This window comes from Agelaius tricolor, unplaced genomic scaffold (assembly GCF_023055355.1).
Source record: "Agelaius tricolor isolate 1412-34295 unplaced genomic scaffold, bAgeTri1.0.p SCAF_3, whole genome shotgun sequence".
NCBI lineage: Eukaryota > Metazoa > Chordata > Aves > Passeriformes > Icteridae > Agelaius > Agelaius tricolor.
The window spans coordinates 14,006,285-14,025,821 of record NW_027269263.1 but is presented as its reverse complement, the minus strand read 5'-3'; the positions used below and the strand labels follow the sequence as shown (position 1 = coordinate 14,025,821).

Sequence of the window (19,537 nt, the reverse complement as noted above, 5' to 3'; positions counted from 1 at the left end):
GCGAAGGTGTCCCTGCCCATAACAGGGTCCCTCTCAGGCCAGGGCGTTGTGTGATTCTACGGTCGTATTATTTTCTCGTCTTTTAAGAAAAAAAAGGGAGACAGTCCCAAAATGAGTGGGCTGTATGGCTGAGGGCCATCAATGGTGAAGTCAGCAGTAACAGGGGGAAAGGTAATGCTGGCGATTGCAACCACCGACCCCCTCCTAAAAACAGACCCCAGACTCAAATGGAACTTCGGCTGCGCACTAATGAGCGCGAGAAGCCACAGACACACCCAGCAAACAGGGTTGAGTACTAATTAACAAACAAATTACGTAACTTTCTGCCCCTGATCGCTGATGCTTCTGTTTCTTAAAATGTATAAATAGTGTGTAGTTTCGGTGATCAGGGAGCCTTTCGCTGGCACGCTCCGTCTCCCTGCACGCTGGAAGACAGAATTCCCTCAGAAACTGGAACACACGGGGCTGCCGCCCGTCGGTGTGCCCGCCACGCCCGCAGATCTCGCGAGAACACGGAGGCCTCGGCGGAGCCCGCCCACAGGGCGTCCTCGTGCTCTCGCGAGATCGCGGGCTCCTCCCCCGAGCCGTGCGGGCAGCGTAGGGACGGGCGGGGCGTCCGCGCTCGGGCGGGATCGGGCTGGGGAACAGGAGTGGCAACGGCAGCGGGGCCGGCGCCGGCCTCGGCATGTCGGGCGAGTGATCCCGGCCGGGCGCTGTGGCCCGGGGAAGTGCGGACAGGGGCCGGGCGCTCCCCCCGGGGGAGCCGCGGTGCCGGCGGCGCCCGTGGCCGCGCGGGGCCCCCGCGGGCTCAGGGGTGGGCGGAGCGGGGGGGGCTCCGGCCGCCTCTCCCACCCCCGCGGGCGCCGGGCGCGCAGGCCGGACCCGGGCCCCGCGCTCCCCGCCGAGCCGCCCGAGGAGGGGGAGCAGAGCGCCGCAGGGACATGGAGGGCGCCCGGCCGGAGGCGCCCGCGCCTGGCCCCGTCTAGGGCGCCCCGCGGGCCTCGTCCCTCCTCCTCCTCGGAGCGGGGCCGCGGGCGCGGCCGGGCGCGGCGAGGAGCGGGACCGGGGCTGCTGCACCACCGGAGGAGCCGGCCCAGGTGAGGAACGCTCGCCGTCGCCGTAACGCGTCCAGCGGCGCTGCCCCAGCCCCTCGGGCTCCCTGCCCCGGCCAGGGCGGGCTGCGAGCGCTCGGGCCGGGCCGGCAGCGGCCGGGGTCAGGCCAAGGGGCCGCGGTGAGCCCCGGCTGCTGCAGCCGAGCGCGGGGCCCAAGCCTGCCCCGCTGCTTCCCCCCGAGGAAGCCGCGGTTTCACTTCCGTGATCCTCGTTGCTTTGATATTTTAGGTTTTTTTAAATGAACATATATGTACTTTTTGTCTTGCGTATTCTGTAATTCAGCAGAAGTACATAGAACAATAAATTCTTTCGCTAGAAATTGCCGTTTTCGGCGGTGCCCAGCGACAGGAGAGAAGCAGTGGCCATAAACGAAAACACAGGAAGTTCCACCTCAACATGAGGAAGAACTTGTGTACATAAAAGGTGGCAGAGCCCTGGAGCAGCTGCCTGGGAAGGGAGTCCCCCTCTGGAGACATTGCAAACCCACGTGAAGGCATTACTCGCTCTAGGTCACCCTGCCCTGGCTGGGGGTTGGACCGGATGATGTCTGGAGGATCCTTCCAGCCCTACCTGCTCTGTGATTTTTATAATTTCACACTTGGTATATTTCTCAGTGAGATGTTGAAGTACAGATGCAACTATTCGTTTAAAAATAAGATATATTTAGCAAAGCCAAGACTAAAATTCTGATTATGTTACTTAAAGGTCTTTAAAGTTTAATAATAATTTTTTTCTTTTGCATGTTACTTGTTTTAGGAAATAAGCTTTAAATAGGAAGCAGTTTGTGTACTTCTTCTCTAAAGTTGGTTTTAAATAGAGGAGTGGGGAGAGTAATACTGTGCATTTTTATTGCCTTTTCAGCATGATAATTCCACTTTCCTCTATTTTTCCTCCTGAGAAAAAATCGTTTCTTCTGATTAAAAAATGTAGTCTACTAAATATGGACTCTAAAACTTGAATATTTCTAGGATGTATGTGTAATTTTCATAGTCAACTTATGATGTGTTTTGTTTGGGTTCTTTTCACCGTGTGCATTTTTGATGTCTGTTTCTTTCAGGAAGAAAATGAAAATATTTTCTGAGTCTCACAAAACTGTTTTCGTTGTGGATCACTGCCCCTACATGGCAGAATCATGCAGGCAGCACGTGGAATTCGATATGTTAGTGAAGAACCGCACCCAGGGCATCATTCCTCTGGCACCCATCTCCAAGTCCCTGTGGACCTGCTCAGTGGAGTCATCCATGGAATACTGTAGAATAATGTATGATATTTTCCCTTTCAAGAAACTGGTAGGTTCTGCCAGCCATGCTGCATGTCATGCTTGATACAATATGGGATGTTTTCATCTTTTATTTTAGTCTTTTAATGTATTTGTGTTGTTTAGAGTAAAATAATCAAATTGTAATTTATCACTTAAAACTTGTTTTTGCTGTTTATATACGTTATAGTCCTTGAATTGGTTTTAGTAGTATATAAATCTCATTGCATATTTAATTTTGGAATCTTTCATTGTTCTAATGTCACATTACAAGCTGGTGCAAAACATGGAGAGGTGCTTTAGGGCAACTTAGAGCTTTATTATTGTGCTCTCCTGAACAATGACTTTACAAAAGCTTCAGTGAGGAACTGTCTTAAGCTGAATTTTCTTGCTGAATACACATGGTAGCTCTCTCTAAGAGTTTCGGTGTCAGCATTGAAGGAATTCTGGGCTTTAGGAAGAGGATACGATTGCCCTGGAGCTAACAGTTTGGAAAAGTGGGAGGAGAGCTTCCTGGCACACACAGCTCCTTGTTTAGAAAACCATATTTTCTTTGTGATGTTTGTTAAATCTTGGTAGATATTTACCCCATGATGTACTGTGACAGACTTTGGAGAATGATGTGCAGTTTACAGTATTAGAATTTACTTTATTTTATGGCTGAAAATCTAATATAATTTTAAAAATACTAATATTTTGAAAATCTTATTTGGTGTAGAGAATGATTTTCTGGTGTACAAATATAAGTTGTTAATCATATTACTAAGGGGAAAATTTAATATAGCAGGAGTGTGTGATTTTTGTGGGTTTGTTATTTTGAGTTTGGCTTGTCATTGCACATTATCTCCAGACAACCAGAAAAAAGAAGTGCAATTCATGTTGGTTTAAATTTGGGGAAGTAGCAATATAATGGCCGTTACCTTAATGTGCTTTTTTGATCCTTGTAGGTGAATTTCATTGTGAGTGATTCTGGGGCTCATGTGTTGAATTCTTGGACTCAGGAAGATCAGAACTTGCAGGAGGTATGATTAGTAACTGTTCTTTTGTTTTGTAGTTCAGACTTTATTGTGAAATAAACATTGTGTTCAATATGAAGTAACGCTGTTTAATTACAGTATTGGTGGATCTAGTCTGAAATTGTTGTATAACAGAATTTCAAATAGCTGCCTGTAAGCCTGGATCATTCTATAGACAAAATTTAAAAAGAATCCAATATCTTTAAATAGAGACTTAAATATTTAAAATAAACATTATGAATAAATTAGTTATATATTTCTTCTGTAATTCAGTGTTACTTTTTGAACTTAAATTCTTTTTTGAAATATTTGCTTGAGAGGCAAATAACTTGTGTTAAATACTTTAATTGTTAATATCCTATTTATGGTTGTGTTTCATCCTCTGAAAAATTTACTTTGAGGAAGAAATGCATTTCCAAATTCTCAGAAAATAAAAGCAGAAGGCAACCAGCAATGTCTTTCGGGTGTTGGATATAAGTTGTTGGTTTTGGTCAGGTATTTTTCTGTAATAAATGCGAATATTTAATCACAATGAATAAATTAAATTGCAAAGGATAATTTAGGGCCAAATGTTTTCCAGAAGGCTGCCGGTAAGGTTCGTTAGTTGTTCCATTTGCCCTTCTTCGGCAATGTTAATCTGCATGTCAGATGTGTTAGAAAAGCTGGGAGGTGCCTCTGGCTCACAGCTCTCTGTCCCGCCCAGCTGATGGCGGCGCTGGCGGCCGTGGGGCCGCCGAACCCGCGGGCAGACCCCGAGTGCTGCAGCATCCTGCACGGGCTGGTGGCCGCCGTGGAGGCGCTCTGCAAGATCACCGAGTACCAGCACGAGGCCCGCACCACGCTCATGGAGAACGCCGAGCGCGTCGGCAACCGGGGCAGGATCATCTGCATCACCAACGCCAAGAGGTGGGCACCGGGGGCCTCTGCTGGTTCCTGACATTCCCACCAGGGCCGCAGGCAGCTCCTTTGCACAGATCCTTCTCAGAGCACTTCTCGCCTTATCAAAGGTTTTGTTATGGGGTTCTGACAGAGGATTGATGGTGCCGCCTTTAAAGAAATCCACCTTTCTTTGTAGTGACAGCCATGTTCGGATGCTGGAGGATTGTGTTCAGGAGACCATTCATGAGCACAACAAGCTTGCAGCTAACTCTGACCAGTGAGTACGCTTTTTACAGAGTTTCTGGCGTCCTCTAGGAAATATGGATGTATTTCTGTCACAAAACTCACTATAATGAACCGTTTGAATGAATGTGAGGTAGAATGTGGTAAATCATGATATTGTTAGCTTAGAGGTGGTGTATGATAATTTTCTTTCCAGTATCATCCTTCATAGGACAGGATTTCTTTAGCTTGTTACCTTCTACATCTGCTCCAAAATGTGATGCATAACTGTGCCTTGTTACACATTGTGTTTTTAATCACTAATCCATCTGGAGCAGTTTTTCTTGATAATACTGTGTTACTTTCATGTTCATTTTCCTTTGACTAAAACAGCTAACTTCTTTGAAGCTAGTTTTAGTTTCTAAATGACTGTATTGCCTGGAACTTCCCTTGAGATAAAGGAATCTTAAAATGCAGAGTGCATCTCCTCTGAGAAGTCTTTCTCCATGTATGTTTTGTCTAATGAAACTGAACTGTTTGTCTACAGCACTCTGTTATCTCGTAAAGTTGTTGTGGGTTGAGATCCTATTCCTGGTTACTCCTCAGGCACTTCAAGAGCAGAAGCAGCACTCTCCTATTTTTTCCTGCTGCAGTTGCAGTTTCATGGATGTATAAAGGATCCTGCCCAGGAAATTAGGGGTTAAATCCATTGTAAAGACAGGGATGTGGTACAATGTTTGTATCGCTCCAAACTTCCAGCCACATCAGGATTAGCATATATCCCATTACATGTCCCATCTCTCTGTGCTGTTTGGGTAGTTGTTCTCATGTTCCCTGGAATCCCCTCATTCTTACCTACACTTGGAGACACAACTCCTCTGTAGTGTCAATATGCAGCTGAATAAAGCTGAACAGATTGCACCAGTTAAGGACTTACTCCATGATGTGTCCAAAAAAGAAGCACAGTGCTGTAGCATCTGAGGAGCAAGAAGTGTTAGGCTTGTATTTTTATTCTGATAAGAACTTATTTTGAAGTCTGTGCTTTTGAAATTCGTATCTGTAACCTAGTTCCTGCAGCACGGTTTCATAAACAACATGTTACTAACATATGTTTTGATTCTGTGTTCTAGATACCAGAATTAATTTAATTTTAGGAGATAATCTGCCACGCTGTAGGCTAAGCAAAATGATTTTATTTTTAAGTCTAATGCAGATTCAGAAATGTGAACTGGTGTTAATCCACACGTACCCAGTTGGTGAAGACAGCCTTGTTTCAGATCGTCCTAAAAAAGAGGTGAGGAGCTTCAAATGAGAAAGCTTATTCCAGATTGAACCACATCAGACTGAAAATAGTTCAAATTGTTCTCAGTTGTTCAGTAGCAAAAGCACATGTGGTGGTTCTTTGAAACCAAGTACATTAAAAATCTGTAATATATTCTGCTATTCAACAGTCTGCTCTGTATTAATGTGTTGTCTGTAAGAAAAGGCCCCAGAAAAATGACTTAGCATGAAAAGCTGCATAGTATTTAATGTATGAAAAGGACTATCAGGGGCTACCTTCCTGTGATTCATTTCTACAGAACTCTGCTGTAGTTATGCTAAAAATTGTGAATGGAAGATAGCAAATTGACTACTTCCCTCTCTAAGGCAGTCACTGGGTTTGGGTCTTGGGATTTTTTTTTTTGGTTGTTGTTGTTTGGGGTTGTTTTGGGGTTTTTGGGGATTGTTGTTGTAGTTTTTGTTGTGTGGTTTTTTAAATTTATTTTGTTTTGTTTTTGAGCCCCAACCCAGCGTTCTTTTTGGCAAAGAAAAATCAAATACATCTTCTAGCTTGTGTTTATTTGCCTTGTGTATGTATGATGCACTTACAGGTAGACATCTAAAAATTACTTTGCTACTGTTACTCAGCAGGTAAAAGAATGTAAAACCAGGCCCAGAGCTGCTGTTAAGATTTATTCCCCATGTTGTGATGCTACTTTTTCCTATTAACAATTAGTGACTCAAATTTTTTAGCACGCTTCTAATTTTGTTTTTTTACCATTTTTAAGAACTGCATCTATAGCGGTTGGCACAAGCTCAAACTTCAGAATGAAAATAGTTTTTTGCTTCTTGCTTGGTAGTTTCCCCTGGTGTGGGTTTCTGAATGGTAGTTTTAGCAGTATAAATGCTTATTTGAGAGTTGAACAAACTGTACTGTTGAATGATATCACAACCTAAACTATGAATTCCATGTATCAATTTATTTCAGCTCTCCCCTGTTCTAACCAGTGAAGTGCACAGTGTCCGTGCCGGGAGGCACCTGGCTACCAAACTGAATCTTTTAGTACAGCAACACTTTGATCTGGCTTCAACCACAATAACTAACATCCCTATGAAGGTAATATTGTGTCTCCAGCTCTGTGTTAACCAGATGCATCACTTCTAAATTTGTTTGAAAACTTTTGATGTTTATTTTAATTGAATTTTTACATTGTTTTTCTCTCCATATCATATTTTCTGTTTTGTTTTTTTTTCTTTTATTAGCCCACATTCAATGTCTGTGATCAGGTTAGTAAAAATGTAGTAGGGGAGAAAAAAGTAAAGAAGGATCACAGAACAAAATATTGTATTGCCAAATCTCAATTTTTGATGTAGCAATACAAGTGTTATTTCAGTTCTGTTTGTATTACTTTATATAAATACAGTCTTGTTTACCTCAGATCAATTTGTCTGTGATTCTTTTGTCTTTTTCTAGTTGTGTTTAGATATTCTTGACCCTTGTGCATTTTAGTGGCATAGTGAGTCTCTTTTTCCTCTGTTTCATTATCATGCCCACCCAACATAAAGGTGTTTGTAACTAAAAGCTGCTTTTTTACCAAGGATTTTCCAGTGGGTTTTCTACTCTGAAAATCCATAAATATGAAATGGGGACAGGATATACCTAGTTAAGAAAGAGATTCAATTAAGCATCTTATGGTAGATGTTATGTCCATATTTTAAATTTTTTTGCTACTTGGAGGGAAATTAGTGCAGTTTAGAATGTCAGGTGTTCAGTTGGCAGTAATTTTCTGATCAGGCAGCACAAGACAATTGAGACAGAAGTGTCAGTATTCAAACAGAAAAAGAGCCATGGGCAGGTAACTTTCATGATTTAAAAAATTCATTAACTTGTAACACAGTCAATCATTGCATATTTGAAAACTAGCAATATTGTGTGGATTTTATAAATTAAAACATGATACCAAAATAATTTTCAGTTTTTATGAGAGTTTAACATGGGTCATGGCATAAATGTGACTTCAGTTTGCAAATACCTTGTCTGTAACTTTCTGACCTGTGTGCTGCTGGTGTGCCTCTCCCTTCTGCCTTTGTCCTTATAGTAATAGACTGTGTTGGGTTCTCTGTGGTTTTTTTTTCTTTTTTTTTTAATGGTTTTTCTTTTTAAATTTGGAGTAAATTAGCAGAGTTACTGTTCTGTTTTTGCTGATCCTCTGCAGCTGTTTGAAGATGCAGTATCCTCTTTACAAAAATCAATTTTTTTTTAGTTATAAACTTGGAGCTGCAAGTGCACTTCTTCTCATAAGCTTAAGAAATAATAAGTTCAAAGTGTGGGTTTTGGTTTGGATTCTTTATTTTTGGTTTTGAAAAGTAATTGTCCCTCTACCCTGCAGTGAGTCTTTGTTGCTGCTCCTCAGTAAGTTGTAACTGCTGCTGGTTATGTAACATTTTGTAGGCTTCCTTAACTTCACTAATTTAGTGAAGTAGTCAAACCTAGTTTTTTTTCCTGTATGTGATGCTCTGCACCCTGACATGAGGCTTGTGTAAAGAGGAATAGGGTTTCAAAAAAGTAAATAAGAGGAAAAGCAGTTGGCTGCATCTTTAAACTGCTCCGAGAGCAAAGTTTCCTCAGCATTGCAATCTTGTTGTTGTCTGAGGCACTTGGAGATTTTTTGTTTTCTTTCAGACTGAAAGACAAATGTAGAATTACTTCTTTATGAAAATGGTGACCTCTAGCTAAAGTAATTCTATTTATGTCTACCTTTCTCTTTTGAAGGAGGAACAACATGCTAACACATCAGCCAACTATGATGTGGAGCTGCTTCATCACAAAGAGGCACATGTGGATTTTTTAAAGAGTGGTGAGTAGGACTGGCCATCTGAAGGTGGCTTTTGATCAACCTTTTTGGGAGTGTTCACAAAGAAAGATTGAGACCTTCAAATCCATGTAAATTGCAGGCTCAAATAGTAAATATTTCAGTTATTCCTTGTAACCCAGGAAACTTAATTTGTAATGTTGGCATTAGAGTTTTACTCAATATTGATATATTTTAATACAGCAGTGAGAAAACAGGCCAAATTCACATATGTTCAGGATATTGCTGTGAGATTTTAAGGACATGTCAGTTCCTTACTGAGATACTAAAACTAGGTGAGAGACCAGATATGCAGGGAGATTTTACAAAATAAAGTCCTTCTTGTGGATATTTGTGCAAAATCATGCCTTGCACAATTGAAATTTGTTAAGTAATAATAATTAGCACCACTTACATCCCACAGGCCTATTTATGACAATAATTGTTTTAGAAAAAACAAGAGTTGTTTGGCTGTTGAGCTTTTTTGTTGTATTTGAAATACCTACTATCTTTTTTTTTTTGTAAATTTGGAATTACTACCTAGTATTCCTCTGAGGTGAATTTTTAATAGCTCAACCAAAGTTAGAAAAGCACAATACTCAGCCTTTTGCAGAATCATTTTGTTGAGGAAACTGCCTGATGTAAAACGTGGTTAAAAATCAGCTTATAACTTCTGTATTAGTAGAATTAAATGTCATATGATCCATAAGTAGCCATTTTGGGGAGTTTGTTCTTTTTGTCTCATTACTTTGAGGAAGAAGAGGTAACTCCTTTGTCATCTCCAAGTGCTGTGCTCCAAATTTTAGGGGAGTGGATGACTAAAGATTGATGAAAAGCAGAGGGTGTTGCAGTAATGACCTCAGCCTCACCTGAACTGTGTTATGATGTTGAAATCTTAAAGCTTTTATTACCAGGGCTCAGAAGCAGTTTTGTAAAACCTGTAGGCTCAAGGAATTAGGTCTCCTAGGAAAATACAAAAGCACTCTGACTGCATTTCCTCTTCACATTTTTCCCATCAGGACTTAGAGAGGAAAAAGTCTGTTCTTAGATTCTGTAAATTTTGGGTTCTTTCATTTGTTTCTAAATACATAATTCAGCTGTAATAGCTCTGATGCTCGGAAAGTGGGAATTTAGTTACACTGGTCTTCTTTCTCTGAAATGTTGCCAAGAAATTTTCAGGTTAAATAAGTTTGGCCTTCAGATATTCTGAGAGATAATTTCTAAAATTGCTGCAGTTAATTTTAATAATAAAGTATTTCCAGTATTTTAATAATAAAGCGTCTGTGCTCAGTAGAACACATTGAGAGAATGCAGGCTGAATCTGACATAGCGATGAGACCAAATATTTCTTTCCCCAAAAAATTAAACTTGTCAAATGTACCTTTAGATTGGTTTAATTGACTTTGGGAATACAATATGTATTGTATTAATACATAAATTAATCCAATACATTTTTATTGTATTAATACATAAATACAGTCAGCTCTAGTATTTAAGAGTTCTGATTTCTGTGTGGAAAATTTTAATAAAGATATTATCTTCAAGTCCTGAGCATTTTAGCAGGAAAAAAATTGCTGCTGCTGACAGAACTAAACTTATGTAGAACTTTCTACTTGTCAAATCAAAAGGTTAGGTATCTAAGTTTTAAATTCAGATTGCGTTGTGTATATGTTCATGTTACATTTTGTACCTTAAGTTTAGAGCTGTTTTTCTGTAATAAACTCTGGTTGATCCCTCCTCTTTCTGCCTTTCTCTGCAGGTGATAACCACGTAGGTGGCAATAGCAGGGAAGGCACATTTAAAGAAACTGTGACACTGAAATGGTGCACTCCTCGAACCAACAGTGTGGGTAGGTGCCATGGAACCTTCCAGACCTTGTTGGTAACTTGTACAAATCAGAGTACAGGAGAGAAAGCCAGGGCAGCTCTGAGGTGGCTGTGCAGCTCATGCACCCTATTAACTATTAGCAATTTATGTTGACTCGTTGAGCCAGCAGGCCAGAAATACAGGTAAGAGAAATAAGAGCAAACTGACTGGTCAGTGAAGTGATTCAGGAGATAAAGAATTGGGGTTTCTGCTGCAAACAGGGCTTGGGAATGTATGGGATTCTCAGAGCTGTGGATTCTTGGGAATCCTCCCAGTGAGGACTTTCAGACTGAGAGGCATCTAGACTTTCTAGTTCTGCTCATTGTGGACTAGCCTCCTCCTCTTCCATTCTTTTATTTTGTGGATTTTTTTTTTCTGTCTCTCGAATAACACTCCACTTTTCTACTCCTTTATTTTTCAGAACTGCACTATTGCACTGGAGCATACAGAATTTCACCAGTAGATGTAAATAGCAGACCTTCTTCATGCCTTACAAACTTTCTCCTTAATGGTAAATTTGTGTCCTTGACTAATTATTCAATGTTATAATTTTTAATTCTGTAAATGGAGCATGTGGCACATTTTGATTGGTGTAGCATTAATGTGTATATACTGTAAAAATACTGTGTTTATTTTAAAATGTCCTATAAATAAGAGAAAAAAGTTGTTAAATGTCCTCAAAGGCAATTGTTTTTGAAACTTAAAGATGGGAGGAAAGAAGTAAAGAAGCAACAAGTATTGAAATGGAGGTTTATATGTTTGCAAACAAAATGGCATTACAAATATCCTTTTAATAGAATGTTTCCTTCAGTCAAGTTACTTGATTCTCCACATATGCAGTGGTTTTATTAAACATTATATCTTAGTATATTTTTCTCTAGAGACTGTGTAGTGAGAATGTCCTTTGATTTATAAAAATGGTTAGAACCAAAATTAATAGTGTATTTCAGATAAGCTCACTCTTCTGATTTTTGCTTCCTGATAAAAAGAAACTTATTTGGAGAATGCACCCTTTAATGCTTGGTGTATTTTACTGAAAATAAGACAAATGCAGTTTTATTTCCCTGTCTGAAGAACAGTATCCATTTTAAGCATGAGCAAGTGGTATCAGCTGATACCTTTATACTCAAGAGGTTATTTTATTACTTTTTGAAAGTTGCTTTTAATGAGTGTGGTTCTGCAGCAGGGCTATTTGAATGCCTTATGAATATGTATTTTTTCCTAAGAATAATGTCTTACAGAAAAAATGATGGATTGGTCTAGGAGAGGCCTTTTGGTGTTGCTTTGTAAAATTTTAAGGTGCATATACCCTGTTCTGTGTCAAGAAATGAGGAGATGGCAGTTTGTTGTTCAGCTGGGTGAAAACACCACCTTGGTGGGTTCAGATTCTTCTTGGCCAAGCACAAACCTGTATTTATGCAGCTCAAAATGTAAAATTGCAGCACCCAGGAATGAGTGAATGAAACTGATGTCCCTTCCACCAGGTCGTTCGGTGTTGTTGGAGCAGCCACGCAAGTCTGGCTCAAAAGTCATCAGCCACATGCTCAGCAGCCACGGGGGAGAGATTTTCTTGCACGTGTTGAGCAGCTCGCGCTCAATTCTGGAAGATCCCCCCTCAATTAGCGAAGGCTGCGGTGGGAGGGTCACTGACTACAGGATCACAGTAAGGGTCTTTCTGTCCTACACCGCTGCTTCTCTCACATGACAACAGGTGCAGGGCAGTAGGTGTGGGAAGGAAACGCTAGAGTGGATTGCATGGTCAAACTTCCTTTGTAATAAATACCTTGATAGATAAAATAGTAGAAAATACTACGTTTGTTGATTGTTATGCCTGCTTCATAGAATACTTTGTGTGTCAAGGAATGCCTCCTTAATGTACTAGGAGTGTTGAAATTTTGTCCTAGTTCTAGGAAAACATTTTTCTTGGCAAGTTTCTTCTGTGGGTTGGATACACATAGAACTATATCGTGCTTATTGTCAAAGGATAGATTGCATATGAGTGCTTGTACAATAAATCAAAAAGATGAAGTTGACAGCTGATTGTCTGATACCAGCTTTGAACCCTGATATCAAACAATCAGCTGACATGCCTTTTGTTTATCCTTTATTTTTTTCAACACATCCTTGATATTTTTTGTAAATAAGCAGAAGTTCCTTCTGGAAAAATATAACTCTTCCCATAGACGAAATACCTTGCAAATCTGGAAGTCCTCTTTGTCAAAACCCATATATTGATTTTTACCCCATATTTCTGTGCCCCTGTTTTTGTGTTCCCCCTGGTAAATGCATGAGAGCTAGAGACAGGGCTGTGGCTGGTAGGGTCGGATATGGCAGTGGGATGGTACAAAGTGATAAGCAAGGCTAAGCTGTTTAGCCCCTTCACTGAAAGTTGCTTTGTTAGAGAAATGCCTAATTGTATCTTGTTTGGTTATCATTAGGATTTTGGTGAATTTATGAGGGAAAACCGATTAACTCCTTTTCTAGAGCCCAGATATAAGATGGATGGAAGTCTTGAAATTCCATTGGAACGTGCAAAAGATCAGTTAGAGAAACATACTCGTTACTGGCCTATGATTATTTCTCAGACCACCATCTTCAACATGCAAGCTGTAAGTAACCTGGGCTATGTACATTTTTGTTCTGTTCCTAGATTAAGTTTCCCCGTGTCACTTGATGAAATACCAATTCTATGGGGTGATAAATCCCGTGCTGTATAATCAGTTTATTTTCAGCTTTATTTTTCCTGAACTAATTCTGTATTTAATGCAGTAGATTATTGGAATGCTATTTAAATAAAGTGATTTGAACCTGACAGCTCCAGTTCTGCTGGGTAAAGAAAGCATCTACTTACACTTAAAATTAGTACTAAACTGAGGATAAGAGGGTGGGGTTTTGTTGGTGTTGTTTCATTGCCTTTAATTTTTTAATCCCTGTTGCTCTCCTGTGACACACATTTTCTTGTTGTTTATTTCTGTTTTGTCTCTCAGGTAGTGCCATTAGCCAGTGTGATTGTAAAGGAGACAATGACTGATGAGGATGTGCTGAATTGTCAAAAAACAATATACAATTTGGTAGACATGGAGAGGAAGAATGATCCACTGCCAATTTCAACAGTTGGTACCAGAGGAAAGGGGCCAAAAAGGTTACATGCCTATCTCTCTGTTGATTCTGGACTATTTCTCAGAAATACTCTGTTGACAATGTTTTCATACCAGGTTTTTAAAATATAGCTAAAAGTAATACATGGTGAACTAAACACTGTATTGCACACCCCAAATGCTGTGAGTGCTTCACCTGTATCATTTAGGGGCTATAACAGTACTGATACTGCTGTATATTAGGGAAAAAAGCTCTACAGTTTTATTATCTAAGAATTTAAAAATGCTAAAAAATATGAAATCAAAGATAGTTATTGGCAAAGTTAAGAAATAGATACAGTATGGACAGATAAAGTGGAATAATTTCAAATTAATAAAAAGGAAAACTTAATGCACTGTTCATTTCTAATATACTTAAAATTGGGATATATTAGAATCCTTATGGAACAGTTATTTCAAATATGGGATACTTCTTTAAAATAAGCATGGAATATTCTGATCCCTCAATCACTGGGATGTGTTCCTCCTATTTCCAAGAATGGATTGAAAAGAAATTCAGCTCCTGATTTGCCTACATGACTGGGAGTTATTGACAATGGTGTGGTGCAATTCTTTCTTATTTTTTTAAACCCAAATAATGTAATAATTAATTTGCATGTCAGTACATGAATGGCCCTCTGACATTGCATTGTTAGCAAGCACCTGAGAGGTTTCACAAGTGCCAACAATATGATTCCAATGGATATAATCCATTTCAATTTAAATTTTACTCTGGGCGTTAACTGGGAAATGTTAATGTGGTTCAAGCATGGAGTAATCCCAGGTGGAGAAACCTGCAGTACAGGAGGACAGATAATCTCTGGGGAGTTATTTTTGGTTTGAGGGTTCTGTGTTGTTTCTTAAGGCCCGCATTGATGCAGTGAGTAGTGGAATGGTGGTGGTGATCCTCGGTGTGGTGTTTTTCCTGGCCCTTCAGGGATGAGCAGTACCGCATCATGTGGAACGAGCTGGAGACCCTGGTGCGAGCGCACATCAACAACTCTGACAAACACCAGCGAGTCCTGGAGTGCCTCATGGCCTGCAGGAGCAAACCCCCCGAGGAGGAGGAGCGCAAGAAACGGGGCAGGAAGAGAGAAGACAAAGAGGACAAGTCGGAGAAGTTGGGCAAAGACTATGAATCAGATAAGCCATGGCAGGAATCAGAGAGGTACATTTTCTAAAGTGAAAGCAAACTGTAGCAAAACTCTTCTTAGCTGACCTCTTAGCCAAGTGTTGTAGCTTGAGGAGTTCCTGCTGTTGGATTCTATCATAACCACACCACCTATTCGATATTAAACTGCTTTATGGAAACGTAAAGCATGGCTGAAAATGTGGGACAAGCAGTTGTTTTATCAAGCTGTAGATAGTTCAGTGTTCAGGTTGATTAAACAACCCAGCTTGATTTGGCTCTTCTCTTCAGTTGAGCATCAGGATTATAGTCCGTTTACCTCCTGTCTGTAATTCATGTTGTTACTGTAGTTTGTCTAAGTGGCAAGCACCTGTCAGTCTGTTCTGTGTTTCTTCTTTGAAACTACTTTCTACAGAGATCCAAAAAACTCACAATAATAAGCTTAATTTGTATGTGTTCTGTGCATGCAGGGATCATTTAGGATGGGAGGGCCTTTTCATCTACCCTGCTGTCACCATGCTGATGACATTCCATGCCTTCCTGTGAATGATCATTCCTACAACTTTGCTTTCACATGTGGAACAGAAATGGGGACTGAGATAAAAGGGGTCTAGTGTGAATGGGTCTGAATTCATCTAGAAAAGATAATAGGAAGTTGTATTGTATTTCCCTATGTATTTATTTTAATTTAGTCTTTCCTTCAAAATTCAGACATCAATTGTCTCAACAACCAAAGTGAAACTGTATATTAAGAACCTTTCCTATATGTAATAATTTATACAGAGGATTATTTGGCTACAATTCCCTATTGTTTGTCACCCACTCCAAGGGGTCAAAAGAAATTTTCTTATGGTATGGGTCCTGTATAATTTTGAGTAGTACAGAAAGCTATCAAGAATTATGTCCTGCTCAAACATAATTTTCCTCACCCTTTTCCTTCCCTCTGGAAAAGGTTAAAAGGTCTTTTGGATCGGGAGAAAGAAGAACTGGCAGAAGCTGAAGTTATCAAAGACTCCCCTGATTCTCCTGAGCCCCCCAACAAAAAGCCTCTCATTACAATGGACGAAATGCCCACAGTTGAAAAGGCAAAAGGTAAACCAGAACAATTGCAACAGATTATTTCTTTTAAGAGTAGATGTTGTTGCATCAGTCTGTGTTTTCTAAAGTAATGAGGTGAATCATTTTGGAGTTAAAGCTAAGTCAGTGAAGATCATGTTTAATTGAATGCTAAATGTTGAGAAATTCTTGGAAAACATGTTAACCTCACCCGGTCTGTGAAAAAAGGGAGATACCAAGACACTGTGTGGGTCTGCTGATCAACTCTTGGGTTGACAGGGGGTTGGCCAAGTTCCTGCTGGTGCTGTCTGACCTAGTGTGCGTGAGAAATGCTGTTTGAGGGCAGGTATCAGAAATCACTGTCTCCTGCTACTAAATAATCAACTTGCCTAAGCAGTGCAGTTGTCAGAATGGACAGTTCTCACTCTTCCTTGGTGTGAATTATTTTCTGTTACAGTGGCTGAGCTGATGCTGAGATTCTGTATTTAAAGCAGAGTCCATCTCACATGCAGCAACTCCTCAGCCATTATCACTTTGCATATTTTATATTTATTTAGCCCCTGTTGTAAGTTTGTTTAATTTTAGTTGTTTTAACATGTTGAATTACCATAATCTGTATTTTCCTTTAAGATATTATAATGATGTAATGTTAATTCAAAATTTTCATCACTTAGACTCTTTTTACTTACAATTTTAGGGCCAATGTCCTTGCTGTCTTTATGGAGCAACAGAATTAATACTGCCAACTCTAGGAAACACCAGGAATTTATTGGTCGGTTGAACTCTGTCAACAACAAAGCTGAACTGTATCAACATCTGAAAGAAGAAAATGGGTTTGTATCAGGAAATGTATCACTACCCTTATCTTGGTAGCAGTCAGTGTGGGGTTTACAGCATTAGATACTCCTTTGATGATTAAAATATCTGAATATATTCCTTTGCTTCTCAGCATTGATGGAGAACCACAGCAGTGTTTGGTTTTCTGTTTGCATCTGTGTTGAGTGAGACTGACTGCTGAGAGTTGGGCCTCAGGGACTGCCCCTGCAGCAAAACTCTTACTAAACTGCAGGGGTTTAAACTGTAGCTGAGACTTTCTGCTTGCTTTAGCTTCCACAGGAATGGCTGATACAGAAATATTGTTGGTGATAAAGTGGTTGACTCTTAGGCTGTGCTGTAATGAAGTAGTCCATGTTCTACAAAAAATACTGGAAAACCAAATCAGCCTACTCTGAAGGAAATCAGATGATGGTAGACAATGATCAGTGTAAGAGGGGTGAAAATGAAGTCCTTGGAAAAAATGGCCAAAGCTCAAGTTTTCTAAATGGATTCTCCAGTCACATGAATATTCTCCAGTCACAGGAATATTTTCTATTTTGGTGAGGTTGATAGTGGATGGTTTTTCACAGCTGAAATGTATCTCTGCAGAAACCTTTCCTTTATGTACTGACTGCTGCTTAAAGAAGTATTAAGAGGAGATCAGATTGCATATGTTGGGGTAGGGAGAGACAGAACAGTTAGTGAAGTAAAAAATATTTATGAAAGCATTTAAATCTGATTTTTTTTTTAACTGTTGATTGTTCCTCCAGTAACAAGACTTACCACTTGTTGTCTTGCCTTTCAGAATGGAAACAACAGAAAATGGAAAAGCAGGCCGGCAGTGAGGATTAATTCTGTTTCTTGGGACAAAACCCGGCCAAAATGCAAAAATATTTAATGCTGGAATTGCTCTTGGTACTGTTTCAATAGAATTGTATAGCTGTGGTTTGATTGGTTTTTACATTTTTCTAGTCCTATTTTTGCTATGAAGTATGAAACCTGCATATCACGTTAAACCAGCTGTGTGCAAATAGGAGCTGTCCTGAAGCGTTTTCCAGTCGTGCTTTAGGATGAAGAAAACCTCTGCTGCCATGGAGTAAATCAAGTAGTCAAAAATGTTAGTCACCTTAAAGTCCTTGCCCAGAAGTATTGGATAATATGTCAAAATCAGTGATGACCGTCTTAAAAAAAAAATTGAAGTAATTTACAGTAAGCCGATAACATCCTTAATTTTGGTCCATGAACACCTTTTATTTATATGAGGATTTCTCAGGAGTTCAGAATTATGGAAAAGACCGCACACTGGGTACCCAGACACTGAGCTGAGAGAGTGCCAGTCTTGGTTTTCATCTGAGGGGTGGGAGGGTGAGGGCTTTTACAGATAGAAATTGTTGGCTTAAAGACTTTTAAGAAATGGAATGGAAATGGTCTTTAGAAAGCAAAGCCTTTCAAGTTGTTGTGTTGGAGTTAAGGCTTTGTAAGCAAAAGTACAATAAAATTTTTTGCTAATAATTATATTATTGATGACGTGTGTTCTGTAAGATACTTGTGGTTGTATGTCTGAGGGCCTGAGTTTGAATGGCTGTGAATGAAAAGGTAACTGATCTGTCTTCAGTTTCTTTGAGTAGAGCCTCTTGCACTGGGGACTAGAATTCTCAACTGGGAAAATTCAGCCAATGTCTGTGGTCTGATCCCTTGCCAGGTTTTGGGTCGTCTTCCACATGGGCTAAGGAAAGATAATTCCTGAGCTCTCCAAGTGTGTCAGCCTTCCTCTGGTCTGCATCTGGCTTCTGTAAGCAACTGAAGGGCTCACATATTGGGTATCTCATAGTTGGTTTGAGACACATCTTTGAGATTTTCTAAAACTAAATAAATATTTTTATATTCACCTGCAGCTTTAAATACTATAGTTTGTGATGTATAGATCTGAACACAAATATTCTTCACTCAACATTTGTGACTGAATCCTTTCTTCAGCTGAACTACCATGAATAATTTCAAAGTGATTATTCAGCCACTCTGATGCAGGTTAGGTGTGTTTTCTGTTAAATGATTTTAGAACCATTTTTACAGAGTGATTAAATAGTACTTACATGGTAATATTTTCTATCATATGGTAAAATATTTGTAGCTTTTACAGAAGCAACATGTAACTCTTGCAGATCCTAGTGTGAAGAAAGTCTTACTGCTTTTATTTTTACTACTTCATGGAAAACAGAATGTTCTGCATCACCACATCTCTTGATATCCTAGCTGAAATGTTCTGATGGAGAAAACTGCCACAAAATTATTGCTTCTCATACCTTTCTGGGTTATTTTAATGAGATTTTGCTGCATATCTGGATGTTTCTCTTGTTTCCTAGAGGAATGTTGAAGTCTGGAAGCTGGGGAGCATGTAAATGTCAGCTCTGCAGTTTGCTAGGCTGGAGAGTTAGAGCTGAAAAGCTCATCCTGTGCCTTGGGAATTGTGTGTTGCATCTCCTCATGTGCCATTAATATTCAACTGCACTCCTTGCAAATATGTACAGGAATTAAATAGTTCATTAGAGAAAGAGAAATTTGATAGCACCTGCTATTAAAATGTGTATTTGGTTAGCTTGTTTACCAACTCCATTCTCCACATTTGGAGCATCTGCCAGGTCACACTGGTTGGTGATTAAATGAGCAGGGCTGGTGACTGTGGGTCTGTATTTCATGTACCTGAAGAGTCTCCCAGGGACTCAAGAGATGGCAAGAGCTGATCTTTGCACTTCTGGAAAGGGCAATTCCATATTCCTCTCCTGCCCTGCATAGTGGCACTGGTGCTGCTTTGCTCCTATTTCACTCGCTGCCTTCGGGTTTAGGGAAGGTTTTGTCAGCTCTAAAAAGAGTTTACAGATTAAAATTGGAAGTTACGGATTAAGTAGCTTGATCTGTAATTATGTGATTGCAAA

General features: G+C 39.9%; 1 protein-coding gene across 3 annotated transcripts; it reads left to right on the top strand.

Annotated features, from left to right (window-relative positions):
• Positions 1–583: 583 nt before the first annotated feature.
• On the top strand, positions 584–18,119 carry INTS13 (integrator complex subunit 13). Of its 3 annotated transcripts, XM_071422556.1 has the most exons (19): positions 584–1,097; positions 1,430–1,714; positions 2,171–2,402; positions 3,319–3,393; positions 4,091–4,293; positions 4,463–4,543; positions 5,692–5,782; positions 6,737–6,865; positions 7,012–7,035; positions 8,522–8,606; positions 10,360–10,449; positions 10,888–10,977; positions 11,951–12,129; positions 12,905–13,075; positions 13,454–13,608; positions 14,541–14,771; positions 15,685–15,824; positions 16,486–16,621; positions 17,410–18,119. In XM_071422556.1, the coding sequence occupies exons 3-19, from the start codon at positions 2,178–2,180 to the stop codon at positions 17,447–17,449; spliced, it is 2,145 nt and encodes a 714-aa protein (XP_071278657.1). In that variant the 5' UTR covers positions 584–1,097; positions 1,430–1,714; positions 2,171–2,177; the 3' UTR covers positions 17,450–18,119. The 3 variants fall into 3 exon arrangements, with proteins under 3 accessions (XP_071278657.1, XP_071278655.1, XP_071278656.1); XM_071422554.1 differs by lacking the exon at positions 1,430–1,714; XM_071422555.1 differs by lacking the exons at positions 1,430–1,714; positions 7,012–7,035 and having other exon boundaries at positions 586–1,097.
• The last annotated feature ends 1,418 nt before the right edge of the window (positions 18,120–19,537 follow it).